General features: G+C 47.2%; 1 protein-coding gene and 1 long non-coding RNA gene across 6 annotated transcripts in view; one reads left to right on the forward strand and one right to left on the reverse strand.

Moving 5' to 3' along the window:
- The window catches only part of ADGRB1 (adhesion G protein-coupled receptor B1), a 200484-nt gene that overhangs the window by 136038 nt on the left and 41238 nt on the right, over positions 1 to 23208 (reverse strand). For 3 of the 5 annotated variants that reach the window (XM_086876939.1, XM_086876928.1, XM_086876917.1), the window contains exons 3-7: positions 15285 to 15392; positions 9086 to 9250; positions 7065 to 7229; positions 3412 to 3576; positions 1525 to 1689 (exon numbers count right to left, since the gene is read on the reverse strand). In XM_086876939.1, coding sequence (XP_086733065.1) covers positions 1525 to 1689; positions 3412 to 3576; positions 7065 to 7229; positions 9086 to 9250; positions 15285 to 15392 — 768 coding nt within the window. Of the gene's footprint in view, positions 1 to 1524; positions 1690 to 3411; positions 3585 to 7063; positions 7230 to 9085; positions 9251 to 14843; positions 15014 to 15284; positions 15393 to 23208 lie in introns of those variants that run through there. The other 2 variants (XM_086876918.1, XM_086876950.1) reach the window with 2 other exon arrangements.
- Positions 15313 to 16549, forward strand: LOC147655257 (uncharacterized). Its single transcript, XR_015283179.1, has 3 exons — positions 15313 to 15402; positions 15910 to 16073; positions 16252 to 16549. It is a non-coding gene; the product is annotated as an uncharacterized LOC147655257 (long non-coding RNA).

The raw sequence follows: 23208 nt of genomic DNA on the forward strand, positions 1-23208 counted from the left end.
GATGTTGCTTCACAACAAAATCCCTTTTACCAGAGCAACCTATTTGCACTGGGAGATTTTAATAACTAACCCAATTAAGTTCAATTCTTCTGCTCAAATCAAATCACGCCAGCATTTGATACTTTCTGGAGAACAAATTGAGCGGGTTTATTTTTAGCCTCTGATGTTTCCCCACCTTTTCCTTCCCTTGCAAATTAACAACTGCAGCGAGACCCTTCTGGCTGTGAACCCTGGCAGGCCCCAGTGCCTGAGACTTGCCTTTTCCTTTGGAGCACTGCACAGGCATCAACCCCTGCGGAAAGAGAAGAAAGGATCGGGCTTGTTCTGCCAGGGCCCCAGCTGGCACACGCTGAAGCTGAACTAAATCCGCCTCACTCTGTAGACACCACCAGACAACCCGGTGCTAAGATTTTCTGTGGCGAGGGAGAGCTTTGTGGCAGAGCTAGAAGAGATTCTCGCACGCCACTGCTAATTGAGAGGCACAGCTTGTGAGGAGAGGTGATGCCTTTTATTAGAGCCTAGCTGGGAAGAGTGACGAGGCTGTCACACAGCCTCTTCCTCTGTCATCTCCGAGCTGAACGTGCTGGAGCTTCCATGCTGAAGTCCTCTGGCTTTCATCTCTTTGTCTTCAGCACTTTGTGAGGCAGTCCAAGGGGTTGGCTTGGCCTCCACGTGGCACATCTGCCCCCAGGAACTCCTGCATCCAAACTGCTGCCTCCTGTCCTTTAGGGAGATGCCCCTTTCCAGTGGGAACACCGAGACACTGCCATGAGGATCTCTCACTGAGCTGCTCTGACAATTAATTACCCTTTCAGTCAAAGCTCGTGGCCTGTTACAATCGATGCAATCTGACTGCAAACATCACAAAGGCCATTGATTCCCCACCAGCAATTTCACCAGGCTCTTCCACTCAGACTGAGGAAGAAAGCAGAAATGGTGGGCAGGCCTTTATTTCGGTCTCTGTATAGTCTGAGAGGCAGGCAGAAACATTCCCACTTGGAAGTGTTTACTCCAGCTTATTTTGCACATCCAAACTGGGTTTTCATCTGCCCTACAGCTCACTCACCCTCCACTCAGCTTTTGCACTCTGCAGGAGGGTGAGATTTGGGTAAAGCTCTGACAGATGCAGACACATCTTTTTTAAAATTTCCAGTGGTGTGCAGGCTTCTGAGGTAAAGGGTGGGAAACCTCTGCAGCATCCTCAGTACTCAACAACATCATGGACTTGAGACTCTGGTATCAGTTTTTGCTACCAAACAGTTTCTCTTTTCCTCCTGTAACTCTATGGCAACGAAAAGATGAAACCACCAAGGCAAGGCTGGTGGGATTAACCAAATTTTCATGGAAACCAACATGGCTACACTGGATTCTGCCTTGTACCTGGGTCATGGGTAGGATTTTATTAATTACAACCCTTTGTAGCGCTCAGATCTCTGACAAAGGACATGGAAGCCATTCCCAAAATCCAAAATTACAAAATTCTGCCGGATTCAAAGGAAAGCACAAGGGGTCTGGGGTACATACCAGGACACTTTCTGTCATTGCACTGCTTGTACTCCTCCTTGGGACCCTGGCAAGTCTGTCCACCGAAGAAGGGGCCGTAGCACACCCGGTCACGTCTCTGAGTGCCGCCTCCACACGTGGCAGTGCAGCTGCCCCACACTCCCCAGGCCTGCCACTTCCCATCCACTGGAAACAAAAAAAAAAAGAGGAAAACGAGGAGAAACAGCCTGTTATCCCAAACATCATCTGCAGCAGAAGGAAACAAAGGTGAGCAGAGGAACATAGAGTAGGGCAGGGTTTGGTAGGAAGGGAGGTCTCCTGCTTTGGATCTTTGATCCTCAACAGACATTAAATCAGTGTTCCCATTCCCATCCCATCAGCCCAAGGGTGGTTTTGTGTTCCTTCTCAGCACCTCCACGCTCTGCAAAAGCAGCCCTAACTCTTTCCTTGGGCTGAGATTTGGGGCTGTGCTCCTGAACACTCTTCCCTTGGGCAGGGATTCAACCTGGCAGCCACATCTGCCAGGCCAGGTCCAAGTCTGGAGTTCCCTGGGAATGTACAACTCCTGTGTGAAAACAGACCTTCCTGAAGGAGGCCTGGCTCAGAGATTTAGAGAGACCAGCAGAACAAAAAGCCATGAAGGAACATCAAATAAACATCCCTCCAGCTGTTTCCATTGCCCTGATGCTTCACGTGCCTTGGAAAGAGTTTGGGATGTTGTGTTTTCTCCCAACATCTTTCCAGATTCAGTGGAAATGTGACTTCTTTTACATTAACAATGACATTTATCAAAATTCTGCCTCTTATATGTTAACAATGGCATTTATCAAAGCGCCATAAAAATGTTAATTAGCCCTCAGAACATGCCTGCAAGGTAGGGAAACATTCTCCTCTGCTGCACCACAACAACTCGGTGACAGAACTAGAACAGGGCCTAAGTATGATCTTTACTATTTGGGTTTTAATTTTGAGTTACCACATCATCTTGGGTTGAATAATTCCTTTTGGGAGTGTGGGAGATCCATGTCTGCTCCAAGAAGTAGACAAAAATTACTGAAGAAGAGGGACAGCACCAAATCCTGGTGCTTCATTTAGTAATATTTTGTGCAGCAGAAAGTATTTTTGACAGGTAGCTCTGAAATCAGTGGGACAAGGTTATCTTAAGAGGGGTTCTGAAGCCCCTTTTTGTCTTTGAAGATCTCCCTAAGTTGCAAAGAAGGAGTGAGATACCTAAACATCCAAACCTACTCAAAACCATGTAGGAAAATCCAACACCTCAGTTAAATACTGCAGATAATGGTGCTACCAGAGTGTAAAGGGATTCCCTGAAGAAACAGGTAGACCAGGATGAATTTCAGGAGGATTTATTATTTTTATTATTACTCTTATTATTACTGTTGTTAGTATTATTATTGCTGTCATTATTAGTAAGTCACAGGTGAGTAAAGTAAGTGACATAAGACTTGAACAAAGGCTTTATTGTGACAACCTTCTCACTGATAAGGTTTAAAGCTGAAATACAATGGAGGATCCCCTGTTTGCTTGAAATATGACTGGGAATGTTGAAATAGTGGGAGGGGAGGAACAAAACAAAAAGAGGAGGGAAGCTGAAGCCCTGTGGAGCCTAGGGAAGGGTTTAATTGTTATTTTCTTGGGAGTTTTTTTAAGCTCATGATGAAAAGCTGATATCTAAGGTTACAAAGACACTCCCTGTGGGCAATCGCTCACCTCTCTGGGGTCTCCTGAAACATTTGCCAGCCGCGGATTTTGGCTGGCACGGTCTGCCGGAATGATCCAAACCTCCTTATTACTGCACCGGAAAGGGCGCAAGTCTTCCCCAAAGAAACATTTTACTGGGATTGCAGAGGAAGGCAGGCCAAGAGAAAGAAGAAATCATTGGTCACCAACCTGGGCACTGGCGCAGGAAGCAGTCCCGGGTCTCCACCCAGTGTCCCTGGCACTCGGCTCCGCCGTAGGAGGGCCCATTGCACTCCCGCGTCCGCTGCTGGGTCCCGTTGGAGCAGGAAGCGGAGCACGAGCTCCAGCTCGACCACTCGTTCCAGTTGCCGTCCACTGAGTGGCCCAAAGAAAGAAAACGAGCGGAATGTGAAAATCTTTCCCTCTGGAAGGAGGAGCGTGGCGAGAGCCTGAGGCCTTTGCCTGCCAGGGGCCGAGGACAGAGAGTCACAGAACTTGAGAGAGGGCAAAGCTCATCAAAAAAAGGTTTGGATGACTGTGGCAGCAGGGATTTTTGGGACCCTCTGCAGCTCCCAACAGTCCCAAAGGATGCAAGTGTGGTAGCATTTCAATTTTTACGTTCCACACTCCGTGTAACACCATAAAAGTTGAAATTACTGATATTGCCCATTCCAGCATGAAAGTCCAAACTAATAACATTGCCAATCACAACACAACATCACACCAGAGGGCGTGGCTCATGTTTTCACTGAACTCTGAAGGGATCACTACATTACCGTGACATTTCCCATTTGGGGCCATCAGCACTTTTCCAAGGGACCCATTTTTCAGCAAATCTGTGGAGAATGAACTTTTTCTCAAGCACACAAATGCTCTTTCATTTGCTTTTTCATTAAAGCACACCCAGAAACTCAAGTCACAGTGTTATTGATGGGAATCCACCATTCCTGCTGGCTGGGAAATGTGGGAGCAAAGGTGTGCTCCAACAGAAGACTGGGATGAGTGTGTGTGGTCAATGTACTTCTCTCACAGCTGAATTAATTCTGACAGGCTGGAGATGTTTCTACCCAGCAGGGTCTTTGATAATTAAATAGAGGAGGGAGGGACAAGGGAGGTTATGATAGGGACAGGATTGGAGAGAAACAGGAATGCATCTTATTATCATGGTATGGACTGAAGCATTCCCAAGTGTGCTGATTACACCCTAATTGGTCCCTGATCAACAGATCCATCACCCAGTCTGCTCTTCCTGAAGCATTTTTCTCATTAACAGTGGTCATCATGCTCAGTTTAGATCTAATTAGCTGCTAGATCTCATTCAGGAAAAACAACCTGAATCTCTGAAAAGTCTGAATTTTGGCTCAGTCACATTGCAGCTCATTTTTTTATTTTTTTTTTTTGGCTTTGCTTGTCTGCCCCAAGAAAAATAAATGCCAACTGGTCCCCCGTGTAATCTGCAAGGAATTGATCAACCCTGTGTAATCCCCATTGCAACTGAGCTGCTGTTTGTTTGCAAACTCAGTTAAAAGAAAAAAAAAAAAAAAAAAGTGAAAAGCATCTAAATGAGCAACTGTTAACTCAAAGTGTGCAAAATCAGGCAGGCATAAAGGTACCTCTAATAGGTGTTTTTTTTAACAATCCAAAAATGTATGTTTTTATTGTGCATAAATTCAAGGCTTCGTGCCAGTGCCTATCAATCCTAACGAGGGGAATGTGAAACAGAGTGTTTGACAGGTGATTATTCTTTGGAAATGATCCAAACTTCACAAAGTAGGTCCCACCAGGTATAAATTAGCGTGGCTTTTCTGACTGAAGGCTGTGCTGCTAAATTTCCATGGACTGATCATAAAATCATGGAATCACTGGATGGTTTGGGTTGGAAAGGTAAAGATAATTTAATTCTAATCCCCTGCCATGGGCAGGGACACCTTCCACTATCCCAGGTTGCTCCAAGCCCTGCCCAGCCTGACCTTGGACACTTCCAAAGATGGGCCAGCTGCAGCTTCTCTGGCCTCATCACCCTCAGATGGAAGAATTTCTTCCTTACAGTGGTGGTGTCTGCCCCTCATTAATATTTCCCTTTGTGAGAGTGGTTTCACCACATTAAACATGACATTTGCCAGAAAATTGCATTTATCAAAAAGAAGTTGAATTTTTCCAATACCCTCCCTGCTGGTGGTGATTGGCAGCCTATCAGGAATGCAAGCATTTGGAGATGGTGAAACAAAGGAGCCAACTCCATAATCTGGTCATTCAGTGGGGGATTGGAAACAGGTAATTTCTTTGTAGTTATTCACAGGCTGTAATTTCAGAAACATTTGAAAAAATGGGGAAACAAATGCGGCTGTGCTGTCCCTCCAGCCACCTTGCACTGATGCAAAGACGCTTCTTGGTCAAGATCTGAGGGGTTCCCACCACAGCCACTGCCAAGGACTGTCTGGTGCCATGATCACACCACAGTGGGAGTCTATCAAAAATGTTCATTGTCTGGTGAGGGAATTGTCTTCCTCCTTTTTCCCTCTTCCAAGGACTTGGGGCTCAGCCTGTGGCATCGACAGCTCAGGGGGAACAAAGGTCCTGTTGTCCCTGCAGCAGAGCATTTTTATCAGCTGTAGCAATAAATCCTCGGAGCAGGGTGGTATTAAACCCTGAGAGTGTCTGGGGTGTCAAACACCCATTGTTGTGCTTCAGTGATTCCCCCAACGCCGCTCTCATTTGGCGCTGCCAAGCCACTGATTGCCTTTGTGGCACTAATTAGAGCTGAAGCCTTGCAGTTGGGCTGCTTGTCTTTTCCACCGCTGTTTCAGTCGCGTATTTATTTGTATTTAAATTAATTATGGATCAATGTTAACTCAGGGTATGCTTTATTGCCCAAGCCATGCCAGCTCTGACTTCTTAAATTTGTCTTTTTATGACAGAGTCAATTTGGTGTCTGGGAGGTTCTTATTCCAAGTAGAGTCTTCTGGACAGCGGCCAAATATCCAAGGATAGTTACTTGGAGTGAAAACTCGATGGGAAATGCCAGGAGGCTTCTCACTGTTTTCACAAAGTTCTCATCCCTCCCACAATCCCTCTCCTCCTCCAGGGACATAATAATGTCTCATAATGATTCTCATTAAACTGGAAAAATGTCAGTTGACATTATCCAGGGACAGGGAGGGAGTTTTGGGGAGGGAGCTTGTGTACAGATCCTGTCCACCAGGATACCCAGAGTTAAATTAAGGGGGACTCTGTTGTAAACCCAGGCCTGTCAGAGGCAAGAAGCCTCTGGAGCATAAGTGGATTTCCAGGTGGTAAAAGTAACTTCATCTTGAGGTTCCTTCTGATGTTTCAGAGCAAAACCCAAGGAGAGGCATTTGGAAGTGAAATTTAGGCACAGGGAAAAGGTAAAAAGATTAAATTTGTCATGGAAGCCATTAGGAGTCTCTTAGTCCATCTCATCACCCAGAGCAGGATCTGCCACAGAGAAAACTTGCATTTATATTGAATTAATGCACAGACAAGTAAAACTATTAATTAATTCCAGCCCAACAAACCCAGTCAGGCAAAACAACTTTAAAGCATTCAGTGGGGAGAACAGGTAAGAAGCTGAAGATAGTCTTGGAAATAGCAGTGGCAGCCAGATCCAACCCATGTAAGGTGTCCTCTGCAAGAGATCACACAAGGGAAACCTGAACCTGAGACTGAGCAACCCCAGAAATCACCTCCAGGTTTCTTCTTCAGTGAATCCTTTCCTCAGGATCCTCCTTGGGGTAGTTCAGAATTTCACTGGAGTCAGCTACAGACCTTGACAAGCCATGTGAGGGAAACCGAGCTGGGGAGACCTGCTGGAGGGGTGGTTTCAGATCTGTCACTGTCCCTACCTGGGCAGAGAGCGATGTTGCAGAACTTGGTTTGCTTCTCCGGGCCCTCGCAGGGGTTCCCACCGAACTGGGGGGGTTTGCAGGTGCGGGTCCGATCCCTGTAGCCTCTCCCACAAGTGGAGGAGCACAGGCTCCACGGGGACCACTCGTCCCAGGTGCCGTGCACTGCAAGGGAAGCAGAAGAAGTGACTTTTCTCTTCCAGAGGAGGTCTGAGGAAGTGAGGGAACCCACAGGGCACAGCTTCTTCCCACCCAGAATGAGCAGCGCGTGGGAAGCTGGAGAACAAACCAACCCAAAATGTGCAAGAGGAACATCAAGTAATTTTTGTGCTTTGCTATCAACACCAAGTGCCTGCTGCTCTCCAGTCTTTGAAATAAACCACAATGCACTTTTAGCTGACCTTAATTTTTCAGATTTTTGAGCCAACAGGGAATTTTTTAAGCAAAAGATGGATTTAGCTAGAAAGGAATGAAGCCCCACCACCATTAGGGAAGCATCATCACCATCGTTTTGTTGTGTCTTGCCCTTTATTTCCTCTCTTCCAACATTTTCTCATCGACTCCTCAGAGACTACAACGTTTTAAGGCTTTCAGAAAAGCTGTAGTCTGTCTACTGGTTATTATTATCATAGGTCAGTAACACCTCAGAGGCAAAGTTAGGGAGACTTGGAAGGGTAAAATGGAATGGGCAACATCCTCCAAGAGCACTCAAGACATCACTGGTAGATCCTGGAATTAGACATCTAATCGATTTTAATCTAATCTCATTAGCCTTCTAATCTATATTAATCTAATCTTCTCCAATCTAATCTAATCTAATCTGGCCAAGTTATTTATGGAATTTTAGTCACTATAATCTCCAGAGGCCAAATGTTGTAAGAATGCACTGATCTCTCTTAAGGGACTTCATCCCTTCCAGCTTTACCAGAGAAGCTAATACCAAATCAATAATCCTTCAGAAAAATAAGAAACACAAAAAAAATGGGACTTTTCCAGTCCTTCATCAATTGTTAACAGTGACTGGTGCCCCAGTGTCAGGAAAGGGGGTTCAAAAGTAATTCTCACCAGGCATCTTGCATGATAAGAGATAGCCAGAGGAGGAAACACAGGAAAGAACACGGATGGTGGTTTCACCATGGATGGTGGTTTCACCATCACAGAATTGTTTTTGAACTATGATGTTGCTGGTCAGGAGAAATTAATAACATACTTAGCTTAACAGCAAAATTCTTCAAAATAATCATAGAAACTGGTTTGGGTTGGAGGTGACCTCAGAAATCATCTCCTTCCAACTCCCTGCCATGCGCAGGGACCCCTTCCACTACCCCAGGGTGCTCCAAGCCACATCCAACCTGGTCTTGGACACTTCAAGGCAGCCACAGCTTCTCTGGGCAACCTGTGCCAGGACCTCACCACCCTTACAAGGCAGGATTTTTTCCTAATATTCAATCTAAACCTACTCTCTTTCAGTTTGAAGCCATTTCCCCTTGTCCTGTCACTCCATGCTCTTTGTAAAAAGTCCCCCCCCTTCTTTCTCATAGGCTCCAGTCTCCTCAGGATGTGTTTTTTTACCAAAATTGTTCTCAGCCTGGAAACGCCCCAAAGGGCACCTGCCTGCAGGTGAACTGGGTTCATGGATGTTAGATGGCATGGAATTGTCCACACCATGCAAAGCAGGTGCCCATCTTGTCTTTTTGCCATCTTTTTGCTTGTCTTGCCATCTTGGTCTAGCAAGAGTTGCTGCATGAGGCCTTAAAGCATAAAGAGAAGGAACAGGGAACCAAAACCATCTCCCTCCAAGAATTACAGAATCACAGAATGGTTTGGAATGGAAGATCATCTAATTCCAACCACTTTCCACTCTCCCAGGTTGCTCCATGCCCCATCCAAGCTGGCCTTAGACACTTCCAGAGATAGAGCAGCCACAGCTTCTCCGGGCAACCTGTGCCAGGGCCTCCCAGAAATATCTCAGTGGAGATACCACGGGCAACCAGACTCCCTCCCCTGCTGGCCACCAATACCTGGGCACACAGCAGAGTTGTTGCACTGTCTCTGCTCCCGGAGAGGGCCACTGCACTGGGTGCTGTAGGAAGACGAAACACAGAACCTGGTCCTGGTCTGCCAGCCCTCCCCGCAGGTGGTCGAGCACACGCTCCACGGGGACCACTCCTCTGCTGCAGGGTCACCTGTGGGGGTTGGAACAGAAGGTGAGGATGTGGCATCCTTGGATCTCCGGGGGAAGAAATTCCCAAGTTACTCTTGGTCGGTTGTGAGATCTGTGAGGCTGCAATGTGTCCTGCGGGTGGGGTGACAGGATGGGTGGGAGGGTGTGAGGGCATCGGGGAGAAATTGTGAGAGTTGAGAATGGGCTAAAGGGGGTTTTTTGGGTACTGTGTAGGGCTGTAGAACACATACAAATAAAATAAAAATTAAAAAAAAGAAAAAGGTTGCTGTGGAAGCATCAGGTTATTGGGAAGGGCAAACTCCACCACCAAAGGTGGCGTAGCCACTCCAGAACCTTGTGAGCTGGGATAGGGAACCTCCCTTTAGAGATTGTACCAACAGGGATTAGACAGAGTAAATGTGTCCATAAATTGCTCACTTTTAAGGATTCAACCCCTTTTCTTGCCTTCTCACAGCCCCTGCCAGTGCAGGTTGGCAGAGGAGGAGCTGACAAAGCAGAAGGTGATGGTGCCTAAGAAGGGTCAGCTGGTGAAATCTCAGAAAGTTTTCTTGGCATGTCCTCTGCCTGTGGAGATCTGCTTTGAGCGTGTGACACGGAACCAGGCTGACTCTTCCAGGGCATCACACAGTCCCTATCAACTGCTTTATCTGATGGGGCAGCACTGGAAAAGCAACTAAAAATATCCCACTGATGGGAGTGAAAAGCACTGAGATGTGTTCCCTTTGTCACTAATATTCCTGCTGGGGCTGCTTCAGCAGGCCACAACCTCCAAATACGTCACTAATTTCACTAAGTTTGATATGAGCAGGGACCATTTTCCACTAGTTTTCACTGGGAATATTCTATTCTTTGACAAAATGCTTTTCTTCCTGACATGAAAATAAAAAGCTGTCTCTGTTCTATTTAACTAAGCCATGCATTGTTTGGGGTTTTTTTTATTTTTCATGGATTGCAAATAATTACACATAATAAAACTGGAATGTAGTGTTTGGTGTGTATAGAACACAGGCACGTGGCAAAAAATAACCAGCGTAACAGAGGGGCAACCCCTTCTCAAGAGAAATTATTCAGAACCTCAGACTGCACCGTGTTTAATCCCAAAAGGATGCATTTGGCAGACTGTGGGTGATAAGAGGGATCACAGCTCTGGCTGGAACAGGTAAATATCGCCCCAAGGGTCACCCACCCTGGCACCCAGTGCTTGGATGTGCTATCCCACAGCACCACCCCGTTCCCAAAGAAAGCTGGGCAGTGGATGCTGTACTGAACTGTCCAGCTGCAACGTGGGGAAGGAAAGAGACTCTGCAGCTGGAGATCTCGGTGAGGGTTATAAACCAGCTGCATGAAAATGTCAGAGCAGGAACTGTGGTGGGGACTATAAAGATTGGAGATCACCAAATTTCCCAATATTGCCTAAACCCCTGCATGTCTGTGTTTTTCCTCGAGGTGGTATATTTATGATTTATATTTATTTGTTTATATTTATTTACTAGTGTTTTCCACATGCAATTAAATTTTGACGCTCATCATTCTGCTCTTTGGGATTTTTGGTAGTTATCTATGTTACTTGGCTTGTGTCATGCTTTTCAGCACATCTGCTTTGAATGTCTCCTGTCATTCTGGCAGCTGGGAATTAAAAATACACCCAGCTGACTGGAGCCTGTTGAATTGATGTGTGTTGAGAGGGAAAAATGTAGAGGAAGACCTGTCCTTGGTGTAAAATGGACAGACTTTCACTCCTTCATTTATTGTCTGGACACAGAAAGAGGTGGAGGTGAGGATCAGTCTTTCCCTACCCCATCTGTGCCATTGCAAGGATTATCATGAGATGCAAATGCTGTTATTCATTGAGCCAAAGTTGCTCAAAACTGTTCTACTTTTGTGTTTTGTTTCATTATTTTGCCCAGTTTGTCCCAGGTGGATGAAAGTTATGGACCACTGGCCTTTCCCTGGGATGTGTAGGAGATATTGTGTGTTTTGAGGCTACAGGAAAACATCAGTCCCATGTCCTGCTTCACAAGATCTCCTGGTAGAGAGACATCTGCATTTCCATGGCAATTTTCCTGCCTTTCCAACATCCAGCTGTGTCAGATCCAGAGTCCTGCCATGCTGCAAGCTCACCTCCAAAAAATTACATTTATGGTACCATCACTTCATCATTTGCCATCCTGAGTGACCCGGACTTCAGCAGATCCCTCTCAGGCCCACAAATCCCAACCATTCCTGCTCCTTTGCCTGCTTGGGTGCTCCATGAACCAGTGGTGCCTTTACATTTCTCCTTCCACCTTGAGCAACCTCCCCAGCTCTGCATCCAGCAGCACCCTGTCCCTCAGTGCCAGGCAGCTGGGGGATTTTGGTAGTTAAACACTCCAATGGGATTTTGGGTCCCAAAATCTTTCTGGGAGGCCAGAAGTGGGACAGGGGAAGCCTGCAGAGACACAGGGGTCTCCTCCATCAGCAGCTCACAGCTTGGAGAGCTCACCATGCCACCAACCTCACCTTCAGACCTGGCTGGGGTTTTGCAATCTCCATATTCAGAAGAGCTACTGTGTCACTGGATGAATGAAAGGCATCTTTGAACCAAATCCCACCTCTCCTGCCTCTTTTCTCTTTATTATTTCTGGCTTTTGCTCTTTCACAGCAGAAATAGCTGTGCTTAGAGGCAAATCTCCTCAATTATTGTCCCTCACATTGCATGAATCCCTGGCTTTTAAACCCATAATACAGTTTATTTTCTAAGTGCTGGTGACTCCCTTGGGCTTGGTGTCATTCTGAACCAAGCAATTCATCTCAGTCCCATTTGGGACATGATGTCCAGCCTAAACCTTGCACAAATTTAACAAATTTTCAAACCAAGCGAGACCCAGTTCTGAGACACTCTTCAGGCATGAGACAAATTCATTCTCAACTCGACAGAAACACAGTAGTGCCCATCATCAAAACTATGAGTGAGAAGGAGCTCTGCACTCCTGTGGGTCAAATGGCAGCAAATGCAAATTACTGAGGGAAGTGTATTGCAATTACTCATCCCAGAAGAGGATTCTGAGTCTGGTTTTTGATATAATGGCAAAATGCCTACCATGCTCATTGGGTTTGAAAGCTGCCTAGTCCAGCTCAGTGCTGTTTTATAATTCAACCTGACAGAGATTACAGAATCATGGAATGGTTTGGGCTGGAAGGAACCTTAAAGATATCTTGTTCCAACCCCCTGCCATGTGCAGGGACACTGTCCTGGCTTTCTCCAAACACCATCCAACCTGGCCTTGGACACTTCCAGGGATGGGGCGTCCACTGCTCCTCTGGACAACCTCTGACAGGGTCTCACTGGCCTCACAGGGAAGATTTTCTTCCCAATATCCAATTTAAACCTGTCATCCTTCAGCTTAAATCCATTGCCCCTTGTCTTGTCCCTCCATGCCCTTGTCCAAAGTCCCTCTCCAGTTCTCTTGGAGAATCTTTAGGCACTGGAAGAGGCTCTAAGTTGTCCCCAGAGCCTTTGCTTCTCCAGGCTGAACAGCCAAAGTCTTTCAGCCTGTGTTCATAGCAGAGTGGCTCCAGCCAAATTTGTCTTCATCCCCAGAGGAGAAGGGGCCAAGCCCTGCCCTGCCTCATCACCGGTGCCTGCAGGGAGTTATCTCCTCAGGATTGATTTCTATTAGTCCTGTGATGCCCCAGAGTAGCTTGGGGATTAGCAGGAGTGTCCCAAAGGATTTCCCAGGGCTCATACCCCACTTGAAGTGGGAAGATGGCCCTTGCTGCTCCCACAGATGCAGCTGCAGCAGATGGAGAGGGTCCAGCTGGTGCTGCAGAATGAGACACGCTGGGTGTTAATCCATGGGGATGTAGCACTGCAATCCAGGATCATTCCAACTCCTGGCTGCAGTGTCCCCATCAGTGCCTGCAGCTGCTCCATGGCTCCCCTCAGCACTAATGGAGCAGCACATCCCTCTGCCAGGAGCCCTCTCTGTTTTGGGGTCTGTCAGTCTGACATCTCCCCATGTGCCTCCCTTCACATCCTGCTGCTGGCAGAGTCCTCCTGGAAGCAGCCAGGAGGGCCCATGCCAGGGACCTGCTGGGCTGGATCTGGCTCCTGTGCTGCTGCTGGCAGAGGCACATGGGCAGCCAGCAGCACCCTGGCTGAGAGCACAGCCCTGCCACAGCCTGGGGGCCAGCAGGACCTGGACAACAGGGACAGGAGAAAATTCTGCTCTTCAGCTGGGCAAGGCCGTCCCCTCATCCACAGTCCTTATGGCTGGCATCAGCTCATTTCTGTATTTCATATTTTTCCAGGTCTTGAGCAGATGTGAAATGTCTTATTCCCTACAATCTGTGTCCATGGGGAAGTTGTGGGCTTTGCTTTGGCATCCTCAGCTAAAAATTCCCTCTAACCTCTTGCTGGGCTGTACCCTCTGTCTCTAGATCTCCATCCTGATTTCCTTGAGCAGCCTGGGACAGCGCCAGGGGTGTGGGAAGCTTGCAGCAGGACAATGCACATCTCCCAGCCCATGCTGCCCTCAGGGATGCCACAGCCCAAGCCAGCCATGCTACAGCGGTGGCCACAATGGCAGGGAGGTGACAGAGACGTCACTGAGCCCAGATCCAGCACCCAGTTGCATGATAGGAAGAAATGCCAAACTATAAACCTGATGGCAGAGTTACAGGCTGGAATGGGAGCTCCAGGGAAGCACCTGGGACCAGGCAGAGTAGGAACAACAGGGGCCTGCCTTGAAGTGCCTTCCTTTCCTCTGCCTTTGGACAGAGAGATTAAGCTCAGCTTTTCCACGTTGTAGCACTGCAAAAGTCCTCCCTCTCCTGCAGGTTTCACCAGACTCCAGGGATCCATCCTGCAGGCAGTGGAGCTGCTCTCATTGGAGGGAGCAGAGTCCGTGCAGGGTAGAGAGGAAATTGTTCCCTGCTTCATGTTGAAAACCAGAACCCAAACAAGTCACCCCCAGATACTCCACAGCACACGGATTCCTGATGCTGCACAGAGGCAAAGTCCTCCTGGGCTGGGTGGAGCACAGGTAACCTACACTAGAATATGACACTCTCTCACTTCTAATCAAACCATCTCTTTGAAGCCTTTCTAGAGCACAAAATGCTGGCAAGGTCACTGGGCACTGATTTTAACCTGTGGCCAGGTTCAGCAGGCTGTGCTCTGCCTGAGACCCCTGATGTATTGAGATCCTGCCACGACACACAGGCATGAAGGGAGAGCACAGAACCTTTCCAGACTGAATCACAGAATCACAGGATGGTTTGGGTTGGAAGGAACCTTAAAGATCATCTACTTCCACCCCCCCTGCCCTGGGCAGGGACACCTTCCACTAGGTCAGGTTGCCCAAACCCCCATCCAACCTGGCCTTGAACACTTCCAGGGATGGGGCAGATCAGACCTGGCACGGATCTAGGTCCAATTCATCCCCATCTTCGCAGATCAAGCTGTCTGATATTGCTACACATTATCCCCCTTCTGTGGCAGAAGGGTGGAAGGTCCTGCTGCGGAACCTACTGGAGGCAAGTCCTTGCACAGCACTAAAGACCCACGGAGAGAGGAAACCAATCCTGCTCTGTCCCCACCGAGCCCTGCTCACCCTCTCTGACAGCCAATGGGAAGGCATGACATGGACATCAGCAAAGGGGCTGCACTGCAGCGAGGTCAGCTTTGGCTTCATGAACCACGTGTGGTTGGGTAACTCAGACAAAGCAGTGACTCAGAGGTAGGCAAGGTGATGGGAAAACGTTCTGTGGGATGGATGGTCTTGTCAGGGCTTTGTGTCTGTCCCTTTTTGCCGTCTCTGGCTGACGGTGACGACACAAAACCCCGTGGGGTGATGGAATGGGAACAAACGGGGCGACGACCATTTGTTCAGCGCGTGACAACAACGGGGGGAGTGTCCCCCACACTGACCTGGGGGGAAGGAGATGGTTAAGGGGTCATTGAAACAGTGCAGAGAGCCCAGCCCAGCTGGGCAGTGCAGTGACCAGAGCAGTGTTCCCAGCTCCAGAGGCCGCTGTGGGAGGTCAGAGCTTACCTATTTGAGGTGCAGGGTACCCGTAGTGCTGCAGGTCGTCAGGGTCCTCTCGCTTTCTGTTATCTGTGGACCTCAGCGATTGGCTTCTGGAATTATAGCGTCCATTGGCTATGGCAAGGTAATGGGTCATGTAAATACACCTTGGTTCACTCTGCAAGATCTTTCACTACAAAGGTAACACGCATTAACAACAGCGACCTGCGACGTTCCCCTGACGTGGCCACCTGCTTTCCAACCCCAGCACCCCTGGCCACCAGTCTTCCCCGAGGTTTCGGCACCGAGCAGCCAGAAAGACTCGGGCTGGCTGGTGGTTCAACCCCTTCTTTTTGAGTGAGATTTGGGACCACGCAGAGTATGATCCCTTATCTCTGGTCTTTAAATAATCTCAGTGGTTCTCTAGGGTGCCTGTGCTCCTTGCTGCGCTTGTGCTGGCACTGAATCCCACCATCCCTAGCGGTGTTTTGAGATTTATGGTGGTAACTGGCAGGGTGCTTTTGGTGGGAAATTCTGCCTTGCAACCAGCACCTGCCTAAAAATGTCCTGAGCCAGGAAACGCTGAGTGGAGCAGGCAGGTGAGGGCAGGTGGAAAGGAAAGGGATATCTCAATAAGATGTCTCCTTTGTAGGCTTTACCCTGCCACCAGCAACAGGGAGACATGAAAGTCTGGCATCAGCAGAGTACCAACACAGCCATAACTGGGAACTTTTCCTTCTCGGTGAGAAACAAGCTCCTGACCCTTGTGTCCTCCTGAGACTCTCCCAGGGGAGCCCACAGTGTGAAGTTCAGAAGGTAAATAATGCATCCATAGTAAATCAAAGGCATTTAGCTGTTCCTTCTGAGTCCATGCTCCACCAGCTTTCCACTTTCATTCCATGTGGATCAGCCCTGAATTGGCTGGAGGGGAAGCTAAAATTTCTGTTGTCTGTATTAGTGGACATGCTGTAACCCTGACACATCCCCTCCCTAGCAAAGAGAGAAAAAACCCAGCAACAACAACCAAATCCCATCCACCAGGATCGCCTGCTGCAAATCAGGAGAGCTCAGCTGACTCCACTGGAGTCACATGGAATAGCTGAGAGCAGAGCTGAGCCCCAGTAATCTGTGATCTGGCAGCCAATTTGTTTCCAAACAGCAAGTACCAGACAGAAGATCTTTTCCCCCAAGGAGGTAAAACAGTCAGACATCTTTTCAAGAAGTATGAACTGCCAAGGGTTGAAATGGTGACAAATTTGATCCCGGAACCCTGAGAAAATTAATAAAGGTTAATGAAGCTTCAGTGTGGTGGCAGGAGTCTTTATTGCCATCCAAAAAGGGAAAGCAGAGGAGGCAGAGGAATGATTCAGAGAGTCCCTGCCAGAGCCAGGCTTTATATTCAGCAGTTTGGATCATGGGAGAGTTTGTGAAATTGTATTATTTACCATCACTGCTGCCTGAAAGCAGAACTTGAGGAGTCTAGGAATTGTCACATGGACTCCTCCAAACCTTCCCAGCATCAGCTGGCTGCTGTCTGGATGGGATGGGGCAGTCACCCACCTGCCATCCTCAACCAGACATCAGGACCACAGACATCCTGGTATCTGCAAACACATTGTTCTTGTCTGGCTCTTTCCTGGAGTAGAAAGGTCCCAAACCCTATGCTTTTTATTGCTAAAAATCAAAAATCATGGGACTTTTCCTGTGGGAGATTCAGGTGAAAAAAAAGACAAACTCTAAGTAGTTTTCCAACTACTTTTTTCCAACTACTAATTTTTTTGAGTTTAGTAGGAGACAATTTAAATTATTCCCGTATCTGGGACTTCTCACATCCCCACTCATTCCTGGCCATACCCACACACTTTCATCTGCTCTGATTTAAATCCTCTCCATGAAATCCCACAAAACACAAAAACAAAATCTCCACCTGCAGCACATCCCATGGGCTTCCCACAGACTTATTTAGGCTGGGAGGAGAAAGTGGGGCTGGGCATCAAGGAGTAGACACAGAGCTTGGATGGCTTTGTCAAGTGCCCAGAGCAAGGAAGGTGACAGGGAAAACCTGGGATTGAATATCCCAGAAGCACTCAGTGTTCAGATGGACAGAGAGACAGGAGGCAGCACAGAGGGAAGGAAAGATAAAAGAGCAAAATAGAAGTTTTAATTGCAAGTCTAGCACCCTGAACCTCCTCTCACCAATTATTTGGGCCTGCTGTCACTGACATCTAATGACTTACCGCAGTCTTGAAGGATTGAATGATTTCCTTTGACCCTTGACAGGTATGACAAGTCTGCACAGTTATTTCTCATGCTAATTAAAGCCAATCAGGCCTAGGGGCTGAATGAGTGACCCTTCCAGCTTCCCCCAAGCTTTCCCCCTGCCAGGGTCGCTCCAGTGCCGCAGGAAGCCTTCCCTTTGGAAAAGGGTGTGCAGAGAAGCCAGTCTGTCTCCGTTTAACACAGAGCTCAGCTGAGATTTAACCTGGACAGTTTCCTTGGGGAGATGTGCAAATCAATCCTGGTTCCAAGCAAAGCAGGGAGACACCAGGTCTCTTAGGAAGTTGTGCAAGTGCTGCTTTGCTGTGGGTACCTGAACTTTACGGGGTGGAGGTCAAAAAAGTAAAGGCAGTGGGGACCTGGTTGGATTTCATCAGCCTTTTTCCCACAGCAGGGTCGGTGGAAAGGAGTAATTCCAGGATTAAGGGAAGACCTAGACTCAATTTACATCCCAGCTGGATAAATGTAGTGAGAATGGCATGAAAAACCCAAGCACCTTTCAGATGCCGACAGGAGGAATAGAGGGATAATGCTCTTGGAACCAAACAGGGATGTTTCAATTGCAGGCAGAGGCAAGTACACGAGATTTTGAAAAGACACAGCTCAAGTGTGGATGTGGAGGATGATCAGTGCTGGCAGGAGTGGGAATAGGAAGCAGGTGACCAACACTTCTAATGAGAACATGCAATGTGTCAGACAGCACCCTGCAACAGGGAAAAATAAAATAAGGGAAGAGACTTTGAAGTGCTGTGGGCCAAGGTTTTAGTATCCAAACATGTCTCACCACAGCTACACACTCTGTACTCATCCCCCAAACAGGAGAGGCAAAGAAATTAGCAGGATCATGAAAATTATTCGGGCAAGGTGGGATGGTGGGAATGAAGGGATGAACCAGAGCAAAAAGTGGAAAGGGATTATTAAAAAAGTACCCAAAACATTCAAATGAATCTCAGTGCAGTAAAACTGAAGGGAAATGTGGTGGCCATGGAGTTTTTGGGGTATCTATCAGCCACTAAAGAGTAAAACTGAAAAGCACAGAACTACTAACACCCCCTAAATCTCAGTGGATGGAGAAGAGGGACATTTTGAAGGCCACTGGATATATTGCAGTTACACCAGCTAAGGAAATGACCCAAAGCATTTCAATTTGAACATCCAAACCTTGTGAAAACATCACTGGGGGCAATCTGTGACTCTCAGAGGTGAAGTGCCTGAACCACCAGTAAAAAAGGGGGCCGGGCAAAGTCTCTGCAGCAGCAGCAGCAGCAGGTACCTGTAGGAGCTCCTCCAGCTTGCAGTGAGCTCAAGCCTGGCCTGCAGGGAACGAAGATGCTCCCACACATGCCCAGGATATTTCAGCTCCGTGGTTGCAGCAAAAAATAAAAATTTAATGAGACTCAGGAGTGGCAGAGACTGAGGCTCAGCCTTGGGAATGTCATGTGGAACATGAATTCCTTCACACCACTAACAGCTGAAGGGCGACATCCCGAACCTGCTGGAAGCTGAAAATCCAGCCTGGAACGACAGGACTGTGCCAGGGTCACCCTCCTGCACCTGCAGGGTGTGGTCACCCCTTTCCCAGCCGTGGGGAGCTGTGTCTTCCCAACCTGCATATTCAGAAATGTCAGGAATGGCTCTGTGCAGCCTCTGCCAGATGGGATGGCAGGATTTCAGCCTGCTCCTCTGCTGGTTCTCCCTCCCCAGCAACAAACGCAGGCTGCCACACCTCTGATTGCTCTTACATGTCTCCAGCACTGCTGAATTCCGATGCTGGGGTCAGGGCTGTGAGATTCCCCCCTCTGGTTTGGATCTTGTCCGCCCAGGCTCCTTGTGAGGACCCTCTCCCTGCCAGGTTGTGAGCAAACCTGGCCTCAAGAACAGCCAAAAAGAGCCACTGGAGCACATCCCCTTCCATCCACAGTGGGTGGACCTGGGAAGTTCCTCTGCAATCTCCCACCACACTTGGGTTGATATTTTTCCCCTCTCTCCATAAAACGGCAGCTCCTGCCCAAATCCAACAGAGGGAGGAAATCTCTGTCTGTGCTGGAGAGGGCGATATCACCAAGTCCTTTACCAAGGAAAAATCAGAATTATAGCAAAAAGTTTGTGTTTTCCTTCAGATTACATCTCTCCAGCTGCCACAAATAAAGGCTCTGACTAAGCCAAGCTGGTGCTACCAGATAAAATTTCCTTCCCAGTTTGGGATGAGGCTTCAGTACAGTTTTTCCTCAGCTTTTTCACGTTCATTTTAGCATTTCACAGCTTTTGGTCTTGTCCATGGAAAACTTACCTGGCTCACTTCCTGTTAGGCTTGGGTGTATATCCCTGGGGAAATTTAGCAAGATCATCAAGCAAGAGACTCTACTACAAGAAAGAGCAGAGATGGTGGCCCAAATGAGTGGGAAAACAAAAAGACCACATAAAAATGGTACCTGTGGAGTCATTCAACCACCCCTGAGCACTGACTTCAATCTCTGTGGCCTCCAATGTGTTCAGACTCAGCTCTGGGGCTCAGGTGTCTGCACCCACATTTTGGTGACCAGGCTGGCACAAGTCACAGCTCTTGGAAAAAATGAGAGGTTTTTCCTACCATTCCCACTCCTGCATGCTGAGACCTGCTGAAGGATCACCTGGGGGCAGCTCTGGAAGAGGAAAATGGCAGGACCTGGGCAAGGTCCACCTGGGGGAGGAGCTGTGTGACAAGACAACTGTGGAACATTTGCCATGGCCTGGCAAAATGAAAAAAAATAAAAAAAAACAACAAATGAAACCCTCATAGATTCTTCCACAAAAGTTCCTCCCAGCAGCTCCATGGAGCTGAGTGTCAGCACTCCGAGAAGTTACCCCAGAGGCTGGAGATCCAATTAAACAGCTAAAACACTCCTGCTTCTGAGTTTTAAAACCCATCAGCTTCTGAGACGCTTCGGCAGAAGTGAGAAGGAGAAGTTAAAGACAAGAGATGGGTTTTGAAGGTGGTGGGGATGTCTGTGTTTTTCTAACCTGACTTGCTTGGCCAGCATTTCCTCAGTGGACAGGTTTCAATTTACCTCCACAGCAAAGAGGAAAATATCAGAGCACTCATCCCTGTTTTGTTCTGGTGTTTTATCAGGATTACAGATGGTCCTTTGTTCAAAGAAAATGTTTTTTCCTGCTTTTTTTTTTCCCACTAGAAAATTAAGATCTCAGCTATTCCACAATACTTGGAGAGGTGGTCAAGTATTATTACAATCTGCTTAAAAGCTGAACAATTCAAGACAAAATTGTTTTCCTGGCCAGCTCCTCTTTGTTTTGTTTTTTTTCCCCCATCTTCCCCTCATTTTTTTTCTTTTAATTAAAAAAAGAAATCATTAGAACATATTTAACTGCAGCTTATAATGAACACTTAGAATAATAACAGTTCCAGGGAAAGAATGAACATTCTACTCATCCCGAACAAATCTATGAGCAAAAGTCAATATGAAAATAACAGTGACACATTTAAAACAGGATTTTTATTCTACTTTTAAATCCTCTTAGGTTTTGGTGCAGATCAAAGTAAAGAGAAAGAAAAAGATATGTGCAAGAAAATTAGAAACCATTCTTGGGTCAAAAGTGCATCTCCTTGGGCAAAGGCAACAGGGGACAGATTCACTGAGAAGCAAGATCAGAGCCAAGTGAACAGTTTTGATATGAAGAGACACAGGTTTATCTTGAAGTAGGACACAGACCTCAAGACATGCACGGAGAAGTCTCCTGGAAAGATTTATTGCTCACACACCCCCTCAAATCCTTTCCAGCCCATACACATCAAAATGGGGCTCAGCAGTTTGTCTTCAAAGAGGGTCTTGGGACAATTAATCAGAATTAATTTATTTATTTCAATGGAATAAATCAGTTTGTGCTGCCTGTCTCTGTGCGTGTATTCTCCTTCCAAACTAGGACTTTCCACTTAGCTTAAAATTCCTTCTTCCCAAATAATCTGAGCTGAACTAATCTCATTGCCGTTTGGAGGAGGAATTGACTGGGAATGCAATGGAAGAAGGACAGCAAGACAAGTGAAATGATTTACTGAATCATAGCCCCTTCAGGTTTTTTGCACATTGGATTGGCTTTGCTGAGTGTTGTGTTCTGGGAAAAAGCAAAGTAAAGAATGAGTAAAAACCAATTCATTCTTCACTGCTGCTCTCCATGCCATGGAAATCCAACCCAGTCTCCACAGTTCTCCATCCCTCCTTGCCCCACAACCTCAGGGGATCTATCATGAAGAAGAACCAAGATCTATCATGAAGAAGAACCAAAGTTTTGCCCCTAGAGAAGATCAAAGGAAGATGTTACGCCCCCTACTCAGTGCTGATGAGGCTGGCTCTGGAAAACAGGGTCTTCCCCCTGGAAAACAGGGTCTTCCCCCTCTCACCACTTCAAGAGGGCTGCCAGAAGAATCAAACAGATCCCATGGACAGCTTGGAAGATGGTTAGGGATGAGGAAGGATGTCTTGCAAAGAGAATCTGCTGAACTGGGTTCCCCCCTAGTTCACCCAGCATAGGAGGGACACATTAAGGAGCTTTTTTGCCTGTTACCCCATGTGTTGCCATGTTCAAAGAGTGACAGCCCTGCAGATCCCCCTCTCCCACTCCCAGTGCCATCCCTTCTTTTTTCACACATTGTTCACCAAGACTGCTGTGGCTTTTCCTCCAACCCCAATCCCACAGCTGGACTTTTTTCAGGACCAGCTTCCAGGTCCTTGCACTCTTATTCTCCCTACAAGCCACAGCTGAGTCATGAATACAAAGTCACCACCAAGCATGGGACACACAGATTAAATATCCCTGGTGTGGGCAAACTTCAGAGGGAATTTAGCAATTGTGAGTCAAGGAGACGGAATTCAATATACCAGGTTTCATTTAAAAAAAAAAAGAAAAAGTCTAAGCCTAATTGCAACATATTTTAAATTTATGGAAATGTTAAAAAATGCATGAGATTATTTTAGCCCTTATTAGAGGAATATATTTATGTCCCTTTATTTGAACTTCCCCCTTATCAGGAGATACTTCCCAGCCTTTGAAGACAGTTGAACTTTCCTTAGTTATTTGGCTAGTCAGAGGAGTTATTCAAACATTCTCTACTCTGAATTTGAAATAAAAAGAAGGGAATAATTATAACCAGTGATTTGCTCGCATTTGTCAAGCCGAGCTGTGTCTGCAGTTGGCTTTTCCTCTATCCCTCTCTCAACACAGCTTAAAGCTCATCCCTGAAGAACTGGGGATGAAAGTGCTGGAGTTGAACCCATCAATCTCTGACTGGTGTGGGCACTCTGTGCCCTGTTCTCTGGAGAAGAGGACCTGGAAAGAGGATGCATTACAGGGGGAGAGTGGAGCACACACCGAAGCCTTTGCATCACTCAATCCATAACAGCCAGATCTTTCTCTACATTTTATCACCAGGGGCTTCCATTTGTAAAAGAAAGGGGCAGGGTCACTGCTCTTGAACTAAACCAAGAAGAAGCAAGATTAATATCACTCTTAGCTTTAATTATTTAGGAGAACTGAAAAAAATAAAAAGCCCTTCAGGAGATGGCAGTTTTACCACCAGCCTATGAAAACCTGATGCAAGCCTGCTTATGGATTCCTATGAATTCTTTGGGCTGAAGGTCTGGAGGGTGGCGGAGGACCGTGCCAGCACGTGCATGCGAGACAG

This window comes from Cyanistes caeruleus, chromosome 1 (assembly GCF_971803275.1).
Source record: "Cyanistes caeruleus chromosome 1, bCyaCae1.hap1.1, whole genome shotgun sequence".
In the NCBI taxonomy this organism is placed as follows: Eukaryota; Metazoa; Chordata; class Aves; order Passeriformes; family Paridae; genus Cyanistes; species Cyanistes caeruleus.